This window comes from Leuciscus leuciscus (genome assembly GCF_965113295.1).
Source record: "Leuciscus leuciscus genome assembly, chromosome: 17".
NCBI lineage: Eukaryota > Metazoa > Chordata > Actinopteri > Cypriniformes > Leuciscidae > Leuciscus > Leuciscus leuciscus.
In genome coordinates, this window is record NC_138741.1 from 19,570,951 (window position 1) to 19,590,340 (window position 19,390).

General features: G+C 36.5%; 1 protein-coding gene across 1 annotated transcript in view; it reads right to left on the reverse strand.

Annotated features, from left to right (window-relative positions):
* The window catches only part of crip3 (cysteine-rich protein 3), a 17,156-nt gene extending 874 nt beyond the window's left edge, over positions 1-16,282 (reverse strand). Inside the window, exons 1-5 of the mRNA XM_082142574.1 lie at positions 16,105-16,282; positions 11,862-11,956; positions 7,600-7,657; positions 2,950-3,090; positions 689-763 (exon numbers count right to left, since the gene is read on the reverse strand). Of these exons, the coding sequence (XP_081998700.1) occupies positions 689-763; positions 2,950-3,090; positions 7,600-7,657; positions 11,862-11,956; positions 16,105-16,147 (412 nt within the window). The 5' untranslated portion in view covers positions 16,148-16,282. The remainder of the gene's footprint in view (positions 1-688; positions 764-2,949; positions 3,091-7,599; positions 7,658-11,861; positions 11,957-16,104) is intronic.
* Positions 16,283-19,390: the final 3,108 nt, after the last annotated feature.

Genomic DNA, 19,390 nt, shown 5'->3' on the forward strand with positions numbered 1-19,390 from the left:
CATTAAAAACTAAATAAGATATGCATATTTTATAAAAAAAATACAAAATATTTTAAAAAAAATTACAATTTGTAATTGTTTTTATTTTAAATATACATTAATTTATTTCAAATTATATAATTTGATATTTAAAATATATGTAATAAAAAAATATATATATCATTTTAAATCAAATTTGTAAGTGTCATTTTGTGTTTGAGACAAAACAAATATATATAGCTAGAAAGAACCACAAAGTTCAAATGTTGCACAAGTAACCACCATAAATAAAAAATTCTTGCTGTTCCCTTTTAAATAGACTTAAAATCTTTAAAAAAAAAAGACCAAAGAATGGTCAGACAGAATGCTTGCACACGCACAGTATCTACCACAGAAGCACAAAACCACACACACACACACACACACGTTTCCATCTTTTATGGAGACTTTCCCTAGACAATGATTTTCACAGAAAACAGAAAACATTTAAAACATTTTAGAATATTTAATTTCGAATGATTTATAAGCCATTTTCCTCATGGGGACCAACAAGTACTGGTATTACTATTCTTGTGGCGACATTTGGTCCCCGTAACGTAGGGAATACCAGGTACACACTCACTCACTCGCAAACACTCACACACACCACAGACATTCCTGAAAGTTCTCAAATGTCTGAAAAGTCATAGTTTTGATTCATTGGACTCACCGAAATAAACTGCCTTTCCACAGCCGGGACACGAATAAGTTTCTCCAGCAAACATGCGTGTAGGAGCATTGGAAGCTACAAACGAAAAGCAAACACTTTATGGTTCTGTATACATACTTGTTTAAACTTTTATTTTCGTATCTGTGTGTATGTTAACATTTTTCTTTGGAGGACTGGTTTAATGCTTTTGAATGCCAGATCCAAATCTGTTCTGTATGATCTAGCTTTGATAAGGATCTTTAAATCAACACTTCTGTCTCACATCAAAGATGACAGACTGTTAACAGTTTTAGATCCTAATGTCCTCTCCTGTGTTATATTTAACAAAGTGAACCCATGGCGCTTGGCTCACAGGAAACACGTTACATTCTGAGACATTTCTCCAGACGTTTCCACAGCAGTCCTTAAAACCCTCCCCTTACATTCCTGCAACTGTCGGAAAACACCTATTAAGGGGAAATATTTCAGGAAAGGAGCCAATCAACTAAAGCCATTAAAATTCCACTGCATAAAATCCCAAGGGGGTCACTTCAGAAAACAATCCTCCCACCCCTCCATTACAACACACACATTTAAGTATTTCTATCTCCCACTCAGTGTGGGAGTCAGTGTGTGTGTGTGTGTGTGTGTGTGTGTGTGTGTGTGTGTGTGTGTGTGTGTGTGTGTGTGTGTGTGTGTGTGTGTGTGTGTGTGTGTGTGTGTGTGTGTGTGTGTGTGTGTGTGTGTGTGTGTGTTGTTAAAAAGTGCTGAGGAAGTGTTAATATATAAAAGGAATGTGTGGAACAATGCAGCTTGGAAGAGTGTGTCTATATATACATTGGCTAAAAATAGCATATGGACACATTTGGACACTTAAATCACACTTAACCATGTATGAAACCGTGTCTGAATGTCATTTCATTACAAGACAAAATATCAAACCAAGTGGCATTTACAGTCAAACTATGCTAAAACGTTTCTCAGAAATAACTTTCTCACTTTTAACCAATTAATGTCAAGAGATTTTAGTAGATGTACAAATCAGTTTCCCTCAAGTTCAACAGGTGGTCTAGCAGAGTAGCCACATTAACTAAGGACATATTACACTAACGTTTGACAACCGAAAAGTGTTCAAATACATGTTTTAATTTTTGACAGTATATTATAGAAACCATTTCAGCTTCAGTGTAAAAGAATAAAAAAATTAAAAACTGCAATAGGGAAACAAGAAATAAATATTTACAAAATTGATGCACATAATAAAACAACAAAACTTGTGAGATATAATAATGACAATGAGATATACATTTAAAAGAGCGACTTTGTTTTTCGCAATTGATCTCACAAAGTGAATTTTTTCTTCTTTTAAACCATTTCATAATAACTTTGTTTCTCTTTTATTCTAACCTTTTTTCACAGGCATCAATAAACTTTTTGTAATATTTTTGCTTAAAAAGTGTGTTTGTGATGCAGCTTTTTTAAAAAGCTGAATTTGCAGCAGCCATTACTTGAATCGTTATGTTCAGCAATTTTAACTAAAGCACAGTCGATGGAGGAGTCAACTTGATCACTTTATGAGCCAAGCTTAAACAGTAAGCCTAAAAACACTTATAATAAGTGGAAATGGCAACACTACAAGAGCCTGAGCACTCTGTGAAGCCGCCTTTCCAAGCAAATAAGCAAAACAGTTATTACATATTCTGTCTCAATTTTAGCATTTGGATTTGGATTTATTTTGTTTATTTTGTCTTGTTCTTTGCTGTTTTTCTAGATCTGGAACATGAATAAGTCAAGGCTCGTACTGCTTTCCCTGTGATTTCTCACACGGCACATAAAGAGAAACATTCATTGCATGTTAAAATACTTCATTAACAACTAGTTGTTCAGTTCTGTACACACAGAGTAGAAGTTTTGAGTTTGTGGCTACCTGCATTTTTCGGGAGTTAATTCGAATGTAGAATGCGGTTGGTTGTCACTCCCGTAAAATACTGAACTGTGCGTGTACAGAAGAGGATTAAGCACTCACAGGTGTGTTGACAGCCAAATTTAGCTGCAGTGTGTACGTGGCCATTGAGATCCCAGTTCAGGATTTTTTGATGAATAGAATTTTCTAAATAACAGTATTAATTTGAAATAGATATTTTCTGTAGCGTTATAAATGTCTTTACTGCACATTTGATTAATTGAATGCATCCTTACGGAATAAATAAAAAATAAAAAATAAAATAATAATAATAATGTATTAATGACTTAAAACTTTTGAACAGTAGTGTCTAAATTACCTTTGGGTTGATTATAGTTGATCTGTGAGTTGGTCCAAGGTGTGGTGGGTGCTCCGTCTGGAGGGCTGTTAAATGATTTGTCAACCGGTGTTTGAGGAGGCGTGTCATATATGTAAGACCCCGCCCCTCCGATATTTACACCTACCAAAGAGAAGACAGAGCAGTGAGTACCATTCCATTACTGTGTGAGTGAGTGTTTGGTTGATAAAGCTCATATCTAAGTGTTCAGACTCTCCTAATGCAGATAGCATTTGCCAAAAGCCAAAAATAACCTGTTCAGATCCTGATAAAATGTACCTCTTCCGAATTACACACTCACTTGGATAGTATAATACAAACTGAAACAAGCATATTCTATGCATTAACAAGCTATAAAAATAAAACCTAGCATCTTACCGAATGCGTGCGCGCACACACACACACACACACACACACACACACACACACACACACACACACACACACACACACACACACACACACACACACACACACACACACACACACACACACACACACACACACACAGGTTCACTTTATTTGTGGGGACTCCCCATAGATGTAATGGTTTTATACTGTCCAAACTGTATATTCTGTCCCCTTACACTAACCCGACCCCTAAACCTACCAATCACACACACACAAAAAAGTACAATATGCAACTTTTGGCCCTCTATCGTTAAAAAACAAAACTGCATGCATTTTGCAGAAGAACATTGTTTTGGTTGTGCTTTGGCTCAGTGTGACTACAGCTGAATATGGTTCTTTCTCTAAAAAGAGAGAGAGAGCGAGATTATTCAACTGCTCATAAAACATTCACTATTGAGCTTAAGAAATATAACCAGTTTGGATGGAATGGATCTCAAGCTGACTAGCTGAAGACGCTACAGTAGCTACACCCATTAATAGACAGTACTTCCTTGAAAATAAATTCCAGCACAGCTTCATACACTGTTCGTTTGTTGGCCAGAGGAGAACTGGCCCCCCGACTGAGCCTGGTTTCTCCCAAGGTTTTTGTATCCATTCTGTCACCTGATGGAGTTTGGGTTCCTTGCAACTGTTGCTTATGGCTTGCTTAGTTGGGGACATTTAATATTCAACAATATTATTGATCTGACTTCATTGACACCACTGTATGAGAACTGAACTGAGCTGGATGACGACATCACTGTTTTCTTCAGAGCTGCTGAATAGATAAATAAACTATATTAATAACTAATGACTTTTACAACTGAAATTAATCAACACTGAACTTACTTAAGCTGGACAATGACACCATTTTCTTCTAGCTGCTGTATAGCCGAAATAAACTTTGTTGATTATTTTCCTGTCATCACTGTAAAGCTGTTTTAAAACAATCTGTACTGTATAAAGCGCTAGGCTATTTGGATAAAGATGACTTGACTTGACTTGACACAGCGCTACAACAACCATAATGAAATTACCCTTCAAAATAGATAATGCTTTACAATGAACTATGTTAGAGAGCTACTGTACACATGGCAATGTATTCATTCAATAAAATGCCTTACTCACTTTTCAGTAATAAAATCTTCACATCACTTTTACAACATTTCAAATCCCTCAGTTCTCGCTATCTCCTAAAGCCAAGCCAATGTTGATTGATGTTTTATTACGAGCTCGGTTGCGTTCTCTTTTTGCCAGCAGACTCTCCTCTGTTCGGGGTCTTTTTAAAATGGGTGATTATCTGGAGGTTCGAGATTTAGTTGCTTCATCTCAAACTTTCTCACTCGTTGGGACAACTAACCAATACCACTCACACACCATATACGCATCAAAGTAGCAGGAGCAACTTTTCGCCATCTACGGATATGATCTGGTCCAACCTGGAAGACCTGCTTTAATCTGGCTTCAATCAACAAGAAAGTAGCAGATATTAAGGGAACGTTTACACGACAACGATGTACTAAAAACAGAAACGTTTTTTAAGGGTTTAAAATTTTTGCATACAGGTGACAACGTAGTCAAAAACGATCCCCGTTCACACGGATCCACAAAAATGACTAAAAACAGGCCAGTTGTTGGTGATGTCACTTTGTAAAGAGACATTACGCGCCTATAGACTGAACACGTAATAAGCATGCGCATGACGTCATCGTTTCACATATTCACGTTTTTATAGTTTACATGAAGGTGATAACGGTATTGTTTTCAAAAACTTGCAATTTGAAACCGGTTTTCAAAAGCCTAAAACACCATTGTCGTGTAAATGAACGGCCAAAATGCATAAAAAGTTTTCAGTTTTTAGTTGAAATGGAGTTGTGTAAGCCCCTTGAAAGGCCCACTGAAGTGCCTTGAAACGCACCGCATTTTTCAATGTGTTGACGTAATTTCCACTGAAACAGGAAGACAGGGTGGGACATAACGAAGTGAGAGACAGTAAGTTTTGAATGTTTACAGTGGGGAGAACAAGTATTTGATCCACTGCCGATTTTGCAGGTTTTCCCACTTACAAAGCATGTAGAAGTCTGTACTTTTTATCATAGGTACTCTTCAACTGTGAGTGACGGAATCTAAAACAAAAATCCAGAAAATCACATTGTATGATTTTTAAGTAATTGATTTGCATTTTATTGCATGACATAAGTATTTGATACATCAGAAAAGCAGAACTTAATATTTGGTACAGAAACCTTTGTTTGCAATTACAGAGATTACACGTTTCCTGTAGTTCTTGACCAGGTTTGCACACACTTCATACAGACCTTCTCCAGATCCTTCAGGTTTCGGGGCTGTCGCTGGGCATTACGGACTTTCAGCTCCCTCCAAAGATTTTCTATTGGTTTCAGGTCTGGAGACTGGCTAGGCCACTCCAGGACCTTGAGATGCTTCTTACGGAGCCACTCCTTAGTTGCCCTGGCTGTGTGTTTCGAGTCGTTGTCATGCTGGAAGACCCAGCCACGACCCATCTTCAATGCTCTTACTGAGGGAAGGAGGTTGTTGGCCAAGATCTCGCGATACATGGCCCCATCCATCCTCCCCTCAATACGGTGCAGTCGTCCTGTCCCCTTTGCAGAAAAGCATCCCCAAAGAATGATGTTTCCACCTCCATGCTTCACGGTTGGGATGGTGTTCTTGGGGTTGTACTCATCCTTCTTCCTCCAAACACGGCGAGTGGAGTTTAGACCACAAAGCTCTATTTTTGTCTCATCAGACCACATGACCTTCTCCCATTCCTCCTCTGGATCATCCAGATGGTCATTGGCAAACTTCATACGGGCCTGGACATGCGCTGGCTTGAGCAGGGGGACCTTGCGTGCGCTACAGGATTTTAATCCATGACGGCGTAGTGTGTTACTAATGGTTTTCTTTGAGACTGTGGTCCCAGCTCTCTTCAGGTCATTGACCAAGTCCTGCCGTGTAGTTCTGGGCTGATCCCTCACCTTCCACATGATCATTGATGCCCCACGAGGTGAGATCTTGCATGGTGCCCCAGACCGAGGGAGATTGACCGTCATCTTGAACTTCTTCCATTTTCTAATAATTGCGCCAACAGTTGTTGCCTTCTCACCAAGCTGCTTGCCTATTGTCCTGTAGCCCATCCCAGCCTTGTGCCGGTCTACAATTTTATCCCTGATGTCCTTACACAGCTCTCTGGTCTTGGCCATTGTGGAGAGGTTGGAGTCTGTTTGATTAAGTGTGTGGACGGGTGTCTTTTATACAGGTAACAAGTTCAAACAGGTACAGTTAATACAGGTAATGAGTGGAGAACAGAAGAGCTTCTTAAAGAAAAACTAACAGGTCTGTGAGAGCCGGAATTCTTACTGGTTGGTAGGTGATCAAATACTTATGTCATGCAATAAAATGCAAATTAATTATTTAAAAATCATACAATGTGATTTTCTGGATTTTTGTTTTAGATTCCATCTATCACAGTTGAAGTGTACCTATGATAAAAATGACAGACTTCTACATGCTTTGTAAGTAGGAAAACCTGCAAAATCGGCAGTGTATCAAATACTTGTTCTCCCCACTGTATATCTACTAAATGCTAATTTTGTCATTGTTTTGGAGCACATTAGCTTATAGACAACAGCTTATTCATACTAAAAGCGAAAAAACTTCAATTTTGATTTTATGGGGACTTTAAATGATAGTTCACCCAAAAAACAAAACAAAACTGAATCATCATTAACTCTTGTTGTTGCAAACCTGTAAGACTTTATGATATTTTTAAGGATCTCTTCAAGTGATGTTCAGCTCCAAAAGGGAGAAAAAGTACCAAAAAAGCTAGTCAACCTCTGCTGACATGAGGGTAAAAAATGACCCCTCTGTTCTCTCTCTCTCTCTCTCTCTCTCTCTGTTCTCTCTCTCTATCACACACACACAAACGATAAGGTTTCTAGTGGTGAGTGAATGGTCTTTGGTTGGAAGGTTATTCTAAAAAAGTCACAGAGAGTCAGATGTCTCTAAATGAGCCCTGATTCAAACCTTTATTTCCTGTACATGGATACAGAGAGCAGCTAGAACAAAAAAAAAATCCAAATACCCATTAAAAACCTGTTAGCACCTAAATTCTTAGCTTTGTATGAAGATGAAAATGCACTATATTTCCAATTAAATGTCTCACATTTTTACACGTACACACAAAACACCTTACAAACTCCAAATACAATTTATTGTACATACCTTTTGGTCCAAAGAGAGTTCCGTAGCAGGGTTTATGACAGTAAGGCAATCCATCGTGCTGATAGAGAAAAAGAGAGAATATCTTTATTAGTCCATTTTAACTTTATTTTACTTAATTTGCTCAATTTCCCACTGTACAAATGTATAGTTTTTTTTTTTTTAAATCACATCAATAAACCATACTAAAACTAAAATGAGAAAAATATTCTAATTGCAGAGTGCTTACACATATTTAGTTGACTACCAATAATACTTTTTATATATATATATATATATATAAAAACGTGTATTTGTAAATTAAATAAAAATTTGTGCAAGACATCCTTCTACTAAAACCTAAATTTTCAAGCAAGGTAATATTTTCAGAAGTGTGTGTGAGAGACAGAATGAAAGAGAGAAAGAGGCTTGTGTCGTGCTGGATTCATTAGAGGTCATTGTTTATCCTTCTGTTCCTTCCTGCTCCTCCCAGACTGCATAAAAAGACCCAGTCAGGCTCAAATCAGAGTGAAATTCAAGCCTCCTTACACACACACTTTTGTACATCTATCTTTATGAGGACATTCATTGACACAATGCAATCTCTAGCCGCTTACCCTAACCTTACCCATCACAACTAAGCACCAAACCCAAACCCTGACCCTAAACCTACCCTTAACCTAATTATAACCTTATCCCTAAAACCAAGTCTTGACCCTCAAACAGGCCTTTAAAGGGGTCTCAGAAAGTGAGGACCGGCCAAAATGTACTCACTTTACTCTCTTTGTCCTCACTCCAATGGTTTAAAACTCAAACTGGTCCTCACAAAGCTAGTTGTACAAGTACACACACACCTCTATTTTAGTGTGCAAGCGTTTTAGTGCATGTGTGCTCAAAACATTAAATCCAAAATAACATGCTAAACCAGCGCCGCCGCTCCCACCACGCACATCACGCGCTGTGCGTAGGGCACCAAGTGCTGAGGGGGCACCAAAAATAGCCTATAATGAAAAAAAATTATAATGCCGATATTATTTCATTAGCCTATAGAAATATTATTCATTTTAGCCATGTATATGTAACAAAAAAGGGGGGACAAGATAATTTAATTGCTCTATTTTAGAAAATAGGCTAACAATTCCTGTTAAATATATAAAAAATATAAAATGTCATTATGAATGATATAAAGCAAACAATACTGTTTAATTGTGTGCATTATTGCACCTCATTCTATTATGCTTTTATATTATATTATATTAGATTTATCAAATAGTTAATAAATAAATAATAAAGGGGGAGAACTTATTGGCTGCCATGCTTTCAGTTTTAAATGTTTATCATTTTTTCCGGTATGAGATTCTTTGTTTGAATATTTTGTCTAATAAATGTAATTTATTCAAAGTGACATTGAATTTGGGAAAAACATGTCTGGATTATTTTTATTTATTTTTTTATTTTGCTATTCTGTTTACTGAAGAAAAGTTTGCACTTTCAAATGTGTAGTGTGTGTTGGCTATTCTACATATGTTTACAAAGTCAGCAAAGCTGTGAAGATTTTACTTTCTCTAATTAATATGATGTGGGGGGCATCATAAAGTAATTATGCTTAGGGCACCAAAATGGCTAGCAGCGGCACTGTGCTAAACTGAACAAACAGATATTTACTTATTTATTTTTATTACCATCTTAATCAGGCCTTTTTTATACATTTGATATATTATATTAAAAGCAACATCTAACTCGGTGTCTCTGTTGTGACAAGCTAAAAATACAGTTTGCGTTCCCACTGAGAGCCATTTCCCAAAGAATAGAGTTAGAAAAAAAAGGCAGTCGACACCTGCAGAGAGTGAACACCAACAACACAACCTCCTGCTGTTTTGAACACAATAAGAGAAAAAGAGCACACACCGTTCACAAAAGAAAAAAAAAAAAGAAAAAAAAGAGCACACAGTTCTCAAAAGAAGGGGAAACAGTAACTTTAATAGAAGAGTAACGAGACTAAATATATCTTTCAGCGAGACAATGAAGAGCTGTTTGTCCATCCATTTTTATCAACACAAATGAAAAAGCAATAAAAAAAAAACCTCCTTCAGTCCAAACTCACCTTATAATTAAACTAAAGCTGTATGTGACTTTTGTGTTTGTGTGCGTGCAAGCGTGAGCGTGATGAGAGAGAGAAGGAGGGAGAAGGAAGAAAGGAAGAGAAGCAGAAAAGCAGACGATTGTTTTCTGGTTTGAATGAACACTATCTTTGTCCCTACATTGTCCTTGTAATAGTTCTGGTAAAAACCCACAGTAACACTGTGTGGGAGAGAAAGTGCATAGGCTTACAGACACCTACAGTACATGTTCAGTAAAGTTATTTGAAATGTAGCAGCTGTACCGGACTGAACATGCATTTGAAAATGACAGATTACTGCCATTTCTCCATGAATTTCATTGCGGTTAAGTATATTATGATTTACATTTCCTGTAAGAGGCAAGTAGTAGTAAAGCCCAAGACTAAAAGAATTTGTTTCGCTTCCTGTTAACACAGTCAGTCATTCTTCACCCTGCTGTGTCTGTCAATCTCTTTTCTGTTCATACTGTAAAAAGAGTAAAAGCAATGACAGAATAAAAGCAAAATCAAATGCTTTTAGTAAGGAGTACTGAGGATATTTATACCATATCCTTTCGTTCTTTGCTATTTTGATGTTTAGGGTTCAAATGAGTATGGGAATGGTTTTATGTAACCGTTTCAAGAAAACAAACATGCTACATTTTTTCCATTCAATTTTAATAGTGAATGTAATTGTAATCTCTCCCTGACAGTCAGAGAGCATTCCAGACAGATCCAATGAGGTTACTATAAATACTGATTATCTGTGCTTAAGGTCATTGTAGGACTTTCAATTCCTCCATAAACTTCTACTCCTGATGAGTGACAAGTCTACGGGTGGAGTGTGGACTTACAGACGGATGGATGAACAATCATTTAACCCAAACAGGGACAAAAGACAACTCAGATCACTGAACTAGAAAATGTCTTCTAATGTATCAGACAAGACCATCGAACATGTCAGGACAATAAGAAGGAGAGAGAAAAGAAGAAAGGAAGAAGAAAGTACAGTGAGGGGCACTGAAATAGGCAAGGACATGTATGACCTAGAATCAGTGTCAACCCAATGGCTTGAGCTTTAAGAGTCGGTTGTGTGATCTCCTGCTAAACTATGACACTGAGGATGTGCAAGCCTGAAACTCTACAGACCAACATACATGCAGACCAAGAAGTAGGACATCCAGAATCCCATTTATCTGTCATCAGGGATCATGTCTGTGCTGTCTGATCAAAGGAGAAGGAAGGAAGGAAGGAAGGAAGGAAGGAAGGAAGGAAGGAAGGAAGGAAGGAAGGAAGGAAGGAAGGAAAGAAAGAAAGAAAAAAAAAAGAAGGAAAGAAAGAAAGAAAGAAAGAAAGAAAGAAAGAAAGAAAGAAAGAAAGAAAGAAAGAAAGAACGAAAGAAAGAAAGAGAAAGAAAGAAAGAAAGGTTAGTAAAACATTGTTAAAATAGTCTAAGTGACTACAGTTTTAAGTTTATCAAGCTACGAGAATACTTTTTGTGCGCAACGACTTTATTCAACTATTCGTTTTCTTCCGTGTGGGCCTCTGACGGGAGTTCACGAGAACGCCACGATGCATGAGCGAGAACTGAGAAGATGCCGCTCACGATCATTTGATGGAAAGTGTGAAAGATAAGTCATTCATTTTCGGGAATTGGTAAGGCACTTTTACGTTTTCTCGTTGGTTTCTCACGATTCGGACATCCAGGAAATGCTCACTTTAGAACCATTTTAAACCCTACATCGAGTCCCATCTGCATCATCTTCTCAGTTTTCGCGCATGCGTCGTGGCTCTCTCGTGAACTAACGTCAGAGGCCCACACAGAAGAAAATGAATAGTTGAATAAAGTAATTATTTTGGGGGGTTTTTTTGCGCACAAAAAGTATTCTCGTCACTTGATAAACTTAAGGTTGAGCCACTGTAGTCACTTGGACTATTTTAACAATGTTTTTACTAACTTTTCTGGGCTGGCAGAATGAAATTACATAGAAGCCTATGAAGGAGTAAGACAGCTCTCAGATTTCATAAAAAATATCTTAGTTTGTGTTTTCCGAAGATCAACGAAAGTCTGACAGGGTTGGAACAACATGAGGGTGAGTAATTAATGTACTGACAGAATATTCATTTTTGGGTGAACTAACCCTTTAATGGCATCTCAGCCAGCAGTATCAGCTTTAGTTCTGCTTACCTCCGCATGGCCTCCAGGAGACAGAATCTTACTACATCGTTCACATTTCAGACAGAAGCGGTGCCAGTTTTTCCCCAGAGAGCTCACTTTCTCAGCTAGAACAGGGAGAGAGTGTAATGCGTCAGTGTGTGATACCGTATATATAACTGAGGGTGACAGCTTTAACTGCAGTGATATACCTCTAAATTACACACAATTAATAAGATACAAATTTTTTTTTTTTTTTTACAAAATTCAAGCATATACACTACCACTCAAAAGATTAGGGTCAGTAAGATTTAATGAAAAAAAAAAAAAGTTAATTCAGCAAAATTGCATTCAAAAGTGACAGTAAAGACAGAAAAGTTTATTTCAAAAAAATTAATTGATCACGGTTTCCGCAAATATATTAAGCGCAAACTTTTTACAACATTGATAATAAGAAATGTTTCTTGAGCACCAAATCAGCATATTAGAAGGGATTAATGAAATAATTAATTAAAATATAAAGTTATTTTTAAATTGTACAAATATTTCACAATTTAACTATTTTACTCTATTTTTTATCAAATAAAAGCAGCCATGAGCATAAGAGAAATCTTTCAAAAACATAAAATAAAAAATATCTTCTGAACCCAAACTTTTGAATGGTAGAGTACTTAAAGTTCCCCTGTGGTAAAAATCAAGCTTTTAATGTTTTTTATATGTCAATCTGGTGTTTTTAATATGCTTTAAGACAAACCATGTGCATATTCATAAGTCATCACCATTGCTGAGTATTTTCTCCTTAAAACTCAAAAACGCCGTTTGAAATCACTGGTGTTTCTGATGTCACAAACTGTAACCAATCACATCAACGAGTGGATCTCTGAGCTGGTGAGAGGGAGTGGAGGCAAGGCTAATTTGCATAATCATAGAACCGCGTATACTAAACGAGGCAAGTGTGTAGAGTTACATTCAAGGCATGACGGATTCTTTTTTTTTTTTTTTTTTTGGTGATCAAAGGTGAGTTTTAAAGGATACAATTATTGACTAAAGCGGGACTTTAAAATCTTTATTTATATAACTTTTATAATTACTGTTACTGTAAATTCATAGTTCTTTTCAGGTGTGCCCAGCTCGGCAAATGCTGAAATACAGCTTAACACAGCAACTACAATTGTGTGCGTGTTTGTGCATTTATATCTGTCGAGATATCTATAAACAGTACTTACAAGAGCTCTGAGAAAGACTTTCCACACAAAATACTAATTCTAATGGGTGGGGTCTGTATGTATGTGTGTGTGTGTGTGTGTGTGTGTGTGTGTGTGTGTGTGTGTGTGTGTGTGTGTGTGTGTGTGTGTGTGTGTGTGTGTGTGTGTGTGTGTGTGTGTGTGTGTGTGTGTGTGTGTGTGTGTGCAGCTGAACAATGCAGCATCAAAGGAGAGGAAGAACAAACTAGACCATCTGAAGAAAAGCTCCAAAGGGAGATCATGTTACAACGCAAACCCTGCTGAGTCAGATCTGCTCCTATCAAGAGGATGTTGAAAAGTGCATCTTATCTCTGACTTTCTGATCTTCACAAGCAGTTCAACTCAAGCATTTCACTGATATTTCAAAAGAAACTAAGCAATGACAAAAGTAGAAACACTACCGTTTAAAAGTTTGGGGTCAGTATTTTTTTATTTTTTTATTAATACTTTAAATGTTCTTTTAAACTTTCTATTTATTAATTAATCTTTAAAAAATGGCTTCACAAAAATATTGAGCCGCACAGCTATTTTCAACATTCATAGTTATAAATGTTATAAAACATAGTTATAAAACATATAAATGTTTCTTGAGCAGAAAAATCAGCATATTAGAATGATTAATGAAGGATCATGTGACTGGAGAAATGGCTGATGAACATTCAGCATTGCCATCAGAGGAATAAATAATATTTTAAAAAGTATTCCAATTGAAACAGTTATTTTAAATTGTAGTATTATTTCACAAAATTACTGTTTTTACTGTATTTTTGATTATAGAAATGCAGCCTCTTAAGGACCCCACACTTCTGAATGGTAGGGTATGCTGATTTTCAGCCTTCTTTAGTAATGTTTTACAACTTCCATTGCACAAAACTGCTTGCCTGTGTTCTCTCATTTGTCTATCAGCTCCTGAATTTAACATAACTACGAAAAGAAAGAAAAAAAGAAGAAAAAAATCAATAGTTTGCTATGAGCAAATACACAGTAAACAACCATGGACTTTGGAGCATAGGAATGAGAAATAAAAAGTGATTTTGAGAAAGACACTCGTCAACATTCCACACAAAAAATGAAATAAATAAAAGTACTTTTAGATTTGAGATTTTCACTCTTAAAAAAAAAGGTTCTATATTAGCATTGATGGTTCAATGAAGAACCTTTAACATCCACTGAACCTCTCAATTCCACAAAAGTTTATTTACAGTGGAAAAGGGTTCTTTGAGGAAGGGTAGGCAATTTCAGAGAGGCTAGCAGCAAGCTAGCTTTGAATGCATAAGATCGCACCCTCCCTTCAATTCAATTCACATTCATTTGTAGAGTGCTTTTAACAACACATATCGTTTCAAAGCAGCTTTACAGAAAATGCTTTACTTCTCCATAACACATGAATGCGCATAGCCAGAGCAGAGTCTGGAAAGTGTCATGAGAGACAGCGTTAAATTACCCCATCTCTCAAAGCACATAACATTACAATAATAATGAATGTAAACGACTTCAAAGCTCTGACTTGTACCACATGACTGCTACAGCCAACCCTATACCTTTAAGATTTAGAATGTTCTTCACACTAAGAAAAACGTTTTTTTAGGAACTGTTGACTGAAAGGTTATTTGGGGAAACAAAAATGGTTCTTCTATGGCATCGCTGCGAAAATCTCTGTCATTTTTAAGATTGTAGTGATAAAATACCAAGCGAAAGACCTATAATATAGTACAAAAAACATTTGCCAGGTTGACATTGTGCATTGTGCATATGGGGGACTAAACCCACCATCCCAGAACCTCACACACTAACCAGCCAACATTCCTAAGGTCTGTCTTTCTCACACACACATTCCATCACACAAAACTAGTCAGGTCAAACAGAGAGCACATAGAGTCAGACATTTTCAGAAGTCTAGGCTCAATGGGGATATCAAATCATCAAGCTAACATCTCCTCTTCAGCGCAGCCAGACAGACCGTTACTCCATCCGCTAACCTGCAACAGTAGCACAACAGATCCTCTCACTTTGTTCCAAGAGTCCCTTGCCAAATTCTTACGTAACACTGTCACCCAATTCTCTTTTCATGAGCTAAAGCATTTACTAACCCTGTGGCTACTGGATCCCGGGACAGAATACTAAACAGGAGCACATAACGTGACAAAAACGAGACAGACTAGAGAACATCCTCCAATGCGGTTGTGGAAGCGTCTGGGTCACTTGTGCTTGACCTATTAATAAAAATACTTAGTTCTGCACAGGCTGCAAGATAAGACTTCTTCTTCTTCTTGAGACTGACAGTTTGGGGTCCCATATATCCCTATGCGAGAAAATTCATAATAACAATTTTGAAATTAACCTATTATTTTACCCTACATCTTTTCCTCAGACCCAGTTAAAACTACTAGACAGATTAATTTAACCGTTTAAAAAGCAGACACATAGCCTACTTTTCAGAATGTTTCTCAAGGTTAGGAACACCCCTTTTGTTTGGGGCTGAAGTACTGATGTGTAGGCTAAAGGTAAGAATATTAGTAGGCTATATGGACATACATTGCATTTATTCACATAAATCCCAAACAGACGAAGAACAATAATAAAGCAGGCTGCTTATAAAACATAATTTGTTATAAAGCATTTAAACACACACACACACACACACACACACACACACACACACACACACACACACACCATAAAGTATCTATCCGATGCTACACCATGAAATATTTGGAACTATTAAACTGGATAATGAGGTCTTCAATATCCCAAAAAGAAAATAAGTGTTCAATTCCCACTGCTTATAACCCAATGACTCCAAAACCAACAAATACACTTTCCAAACACTTGTTATGTAGCCTAACTCTGCCAAGATTTGCAGAAGTTTATTCCTTAAAAAAAAAAAAAAAAAAAAAAAACATTGACCTTTCAGAACATAATTTAAATGCCCTGCAATTTGAGTAAATTAGTCCAATCCAATGATATGATAACAATGAAATGAACTTGGCTTAGACTTCTGCTAAGTGATCATTCTAGAGGAAAACTCTCACCGAAAAACACAGTCTTATCGCATCTTGGACAAATGGACGTCATTCTCTAGAAGAATCTTTTTGCCACGCAGGTTCGGGTCTGTTCGTCTCGGTTCGTTGCCTGTCTGTCTCTCAGCGCCTCTGCACACTGTGTGCAACTGCAACACAAGTCGCGCCGCGGCGTTTATTTAACTTTAAAGAGCCTCCGTGCTTGTCTCATGAATAATGAATGCTTTGCGTGACGTTCGACCAGTAAACTGATTGACTGAAAGTTAGCCAATCCTACTATGGAGAAGGAAGACTTGTAAATATTAATTAGGAAACTTGACTGAACGCTCCAAGGTTACCAAGCAACGTTAACTTGACCTCATTAATATTCATTGCCTTCGCCATAGTAGGATCCGTTTTTTTCGCCTAGAGCTGCGTGGCACCGTTACGCCACGCCTCCGGCTTGACCAATGAGGAATGTTTCTTACTCGTCAATCAAAACAAAAACGTACAAAGCTACCCATCAACAAACCTTCCTGTTTTTTTATTTTTTTATTCCTGACTAGTTTATTGTCAAAAAAAATCAAAAGGTGTTATAAGTCTGTTGGGTTTTTTGTCGTATGAATTGCTGGGGTTTTCATTAAAATCAGAAGAGTTTTGTGTCTCAAAAAATGAAAAACGAAATATTCTTGAAAAAAATCTTAAAGGGTCTTAAAGGGTGTATTTCTAAGGGAATGTGGTTTTTAAAAATTCTATTTTCATCATCTCGATAAGGTTTCATACTGCCTCCTGGTGTTTTAAATCAAAACAGCACTGATAGAACTGGCAGAGCTTTTCATTTGAAAAGATTTTTCAATAAGTTAAAATTAAACAAGATTTTGAACCTGGCTTTATCTTCTGGTCAGATTTCTGTTATGGAAATGTATGCAAAATAGTGCATATTTAATTAGATAGTGCATCATTTAAACATAACATTTCATAAAACTTGTAAAATAAAGCATTTGTTTTAATGAAATGTGATTAACCAACTGGGGAAGTATGGTAATATATATTAAAACGTTTACTTTACCCTATTCATCTGTGCTGTCTTGATACGCTATGAGGTTCTTTTTAAAATGAACCACAATAAAACACACATTGTTCCAAACATGTGTGTATTTCTCTTTTCTATATGGAATACAAAAGGAGATATTAGGCAAAATGTTATGGGCCGACAGCCTCGGGCAATATTCACTTTCATTGCATCTTTTTTTTTTTTTTTATACAATGAATGCTATTCTGTGAAAGGCTGTCGTTCCACCTAACATCTCCTTTTGTGTTCCACCGAACAAACAAAGACATATGTGTTTGGAACATCACAAGGATAAATAAATAATGACTGAATTTTAATTTATGGATGGACTCGGCCAAACGTTGTTGTTTACTGGAGCAGAGAGCCTTCCCAGTGCTCTCGTTCATTCTTCTGACTGTTTACAGTAAAGATATTGTAATTAGTACTGATGCCTGTGAATGATGGAGGCCTCAGTAAATGCACTCGCAGCCACTGGCATCACCACTGAGATAATAGATGATCTCACACACACGTCCTTAGATGGGGTCATAGGTCACCGCATGAGAGACAGCCATCCTTGGTACCAACTGTTTACGATACAACTAAATCTCACATGGTCTATTACATAACTGTGTGTCACTGTCCATGGGCTTTATACCCTCAAATATGTGTTAAACTACTTCAGTATCTATTCGGAATCATGTTTACTGCAAAAATCAAACAAACAAACAAACAAACAACAACAATAAAAACAGCCCAAAACACCCACGCAAGAATTTATACATTAGCCTATATTTGTGGAGAAAATTAAACAATAATAATAACAAAACCAGAAGAATATTGGGCAAAATGGATTGATTAAATAGCTCCAGTTTATCCACAAATATTATATTGTATAATTTGTCTCCCTATTTTTGCTTGGTTTATATTTTATCTGTGTATTCATTCATTATTTATAAAAAAAAATATATATATAAAAAAAAGGATGGCGCTATAGTGAAATATGGATACACTTTGTCGTTTGTTGTATCTACACACTGCTCAAAAGTTTGGGGTCTCTTATGGTCACCAAGGCAAAAACAGTAATATTGTAAAAATGTCACACTTATTCAGTTATTTTGTCTTAATTTAATTTTCATGGACTTTTAGTTTGCTCAGCGTTGTTTCCTGTTTCCTTTGTTCAGTTTCCCTTTGTTACTATGGTTACTGATTAATCTGATCACACATGTTAATATTCTGTTCATTATCTGTTCTCAGTTCACTGTCGGTTATTGTTTGTGTTAGTGGTTGAGCTTAGATGTGGACTTGGTTTATTTTTCTTATTAATTTGTTTTTGAATCTCTTAACTCGTCTTTGTCTTTGGATTTTTAGTATTGTGACAGAAATATTATTACAATTTACATTAAATGTAATTTATTCCTGTGATGCAAAGCTGAATTTTCAGCATCATTACTCCAGTTTTCAGTGTCACATGATCCTTCAGAAATCATTCTAATATGCTGATTTGCTGCTCAAGAAACATTTATTATTATTATCAGTGTTGAATACCGTTGTACTGCCTAATAGCTATTTTTGTGAAAGTGGTGATACATTTTATTTTCAGGATTCTTTGATCAATAGAATGTTTAAAATAAAACCCTTAAGAACAGTCTTGGTTAAAATAGTACCAAACAAATAATCTATAACTGAGACAGGTGTTATGTTGAAAATACTGTATTTTCTACTTACATTCACTCATTATACATCAGTCTGCTTTGGTATAATATCACTGGGATATTATTATGACATATCTGAATGGATTCATCTGCAGTAGGCAGTGGGAGGAGGATGCTGGGACTCTGAATGAGCCTATTTCTGCTGTCACTGTATGATAGCGCCCTCTACTTGCGTGAAATATGTATGGGAAGTGTGTGTGTGTGTGTGTGTGTGTCTGTCTCTTGCTTTTTATTTATTTATTTATTTATTTATTTATTTGGGGGGGGGGGAGGGTACCTTTTACCTTTTACCTTACTTGTCTTAGTTTTGCCCTTTTCCTTATTAATCTTGGTGTATTTTTTATATCATTTTTGTGGTTGGAATAATAAAGAGCACACTATTTTGTCTGATTATCACACAAAAACTCTCATCAACATCATTAAATTCACATGAAGTTCACTTTTAATATGTTGTTGTTTATACCTGTTGTTTATGTGAGTGTTGTTACACACTATCACCACCAGATGGCGTGTGTTCACTGGAGTTTACTGAACACAGGACAATAAGGTCAAA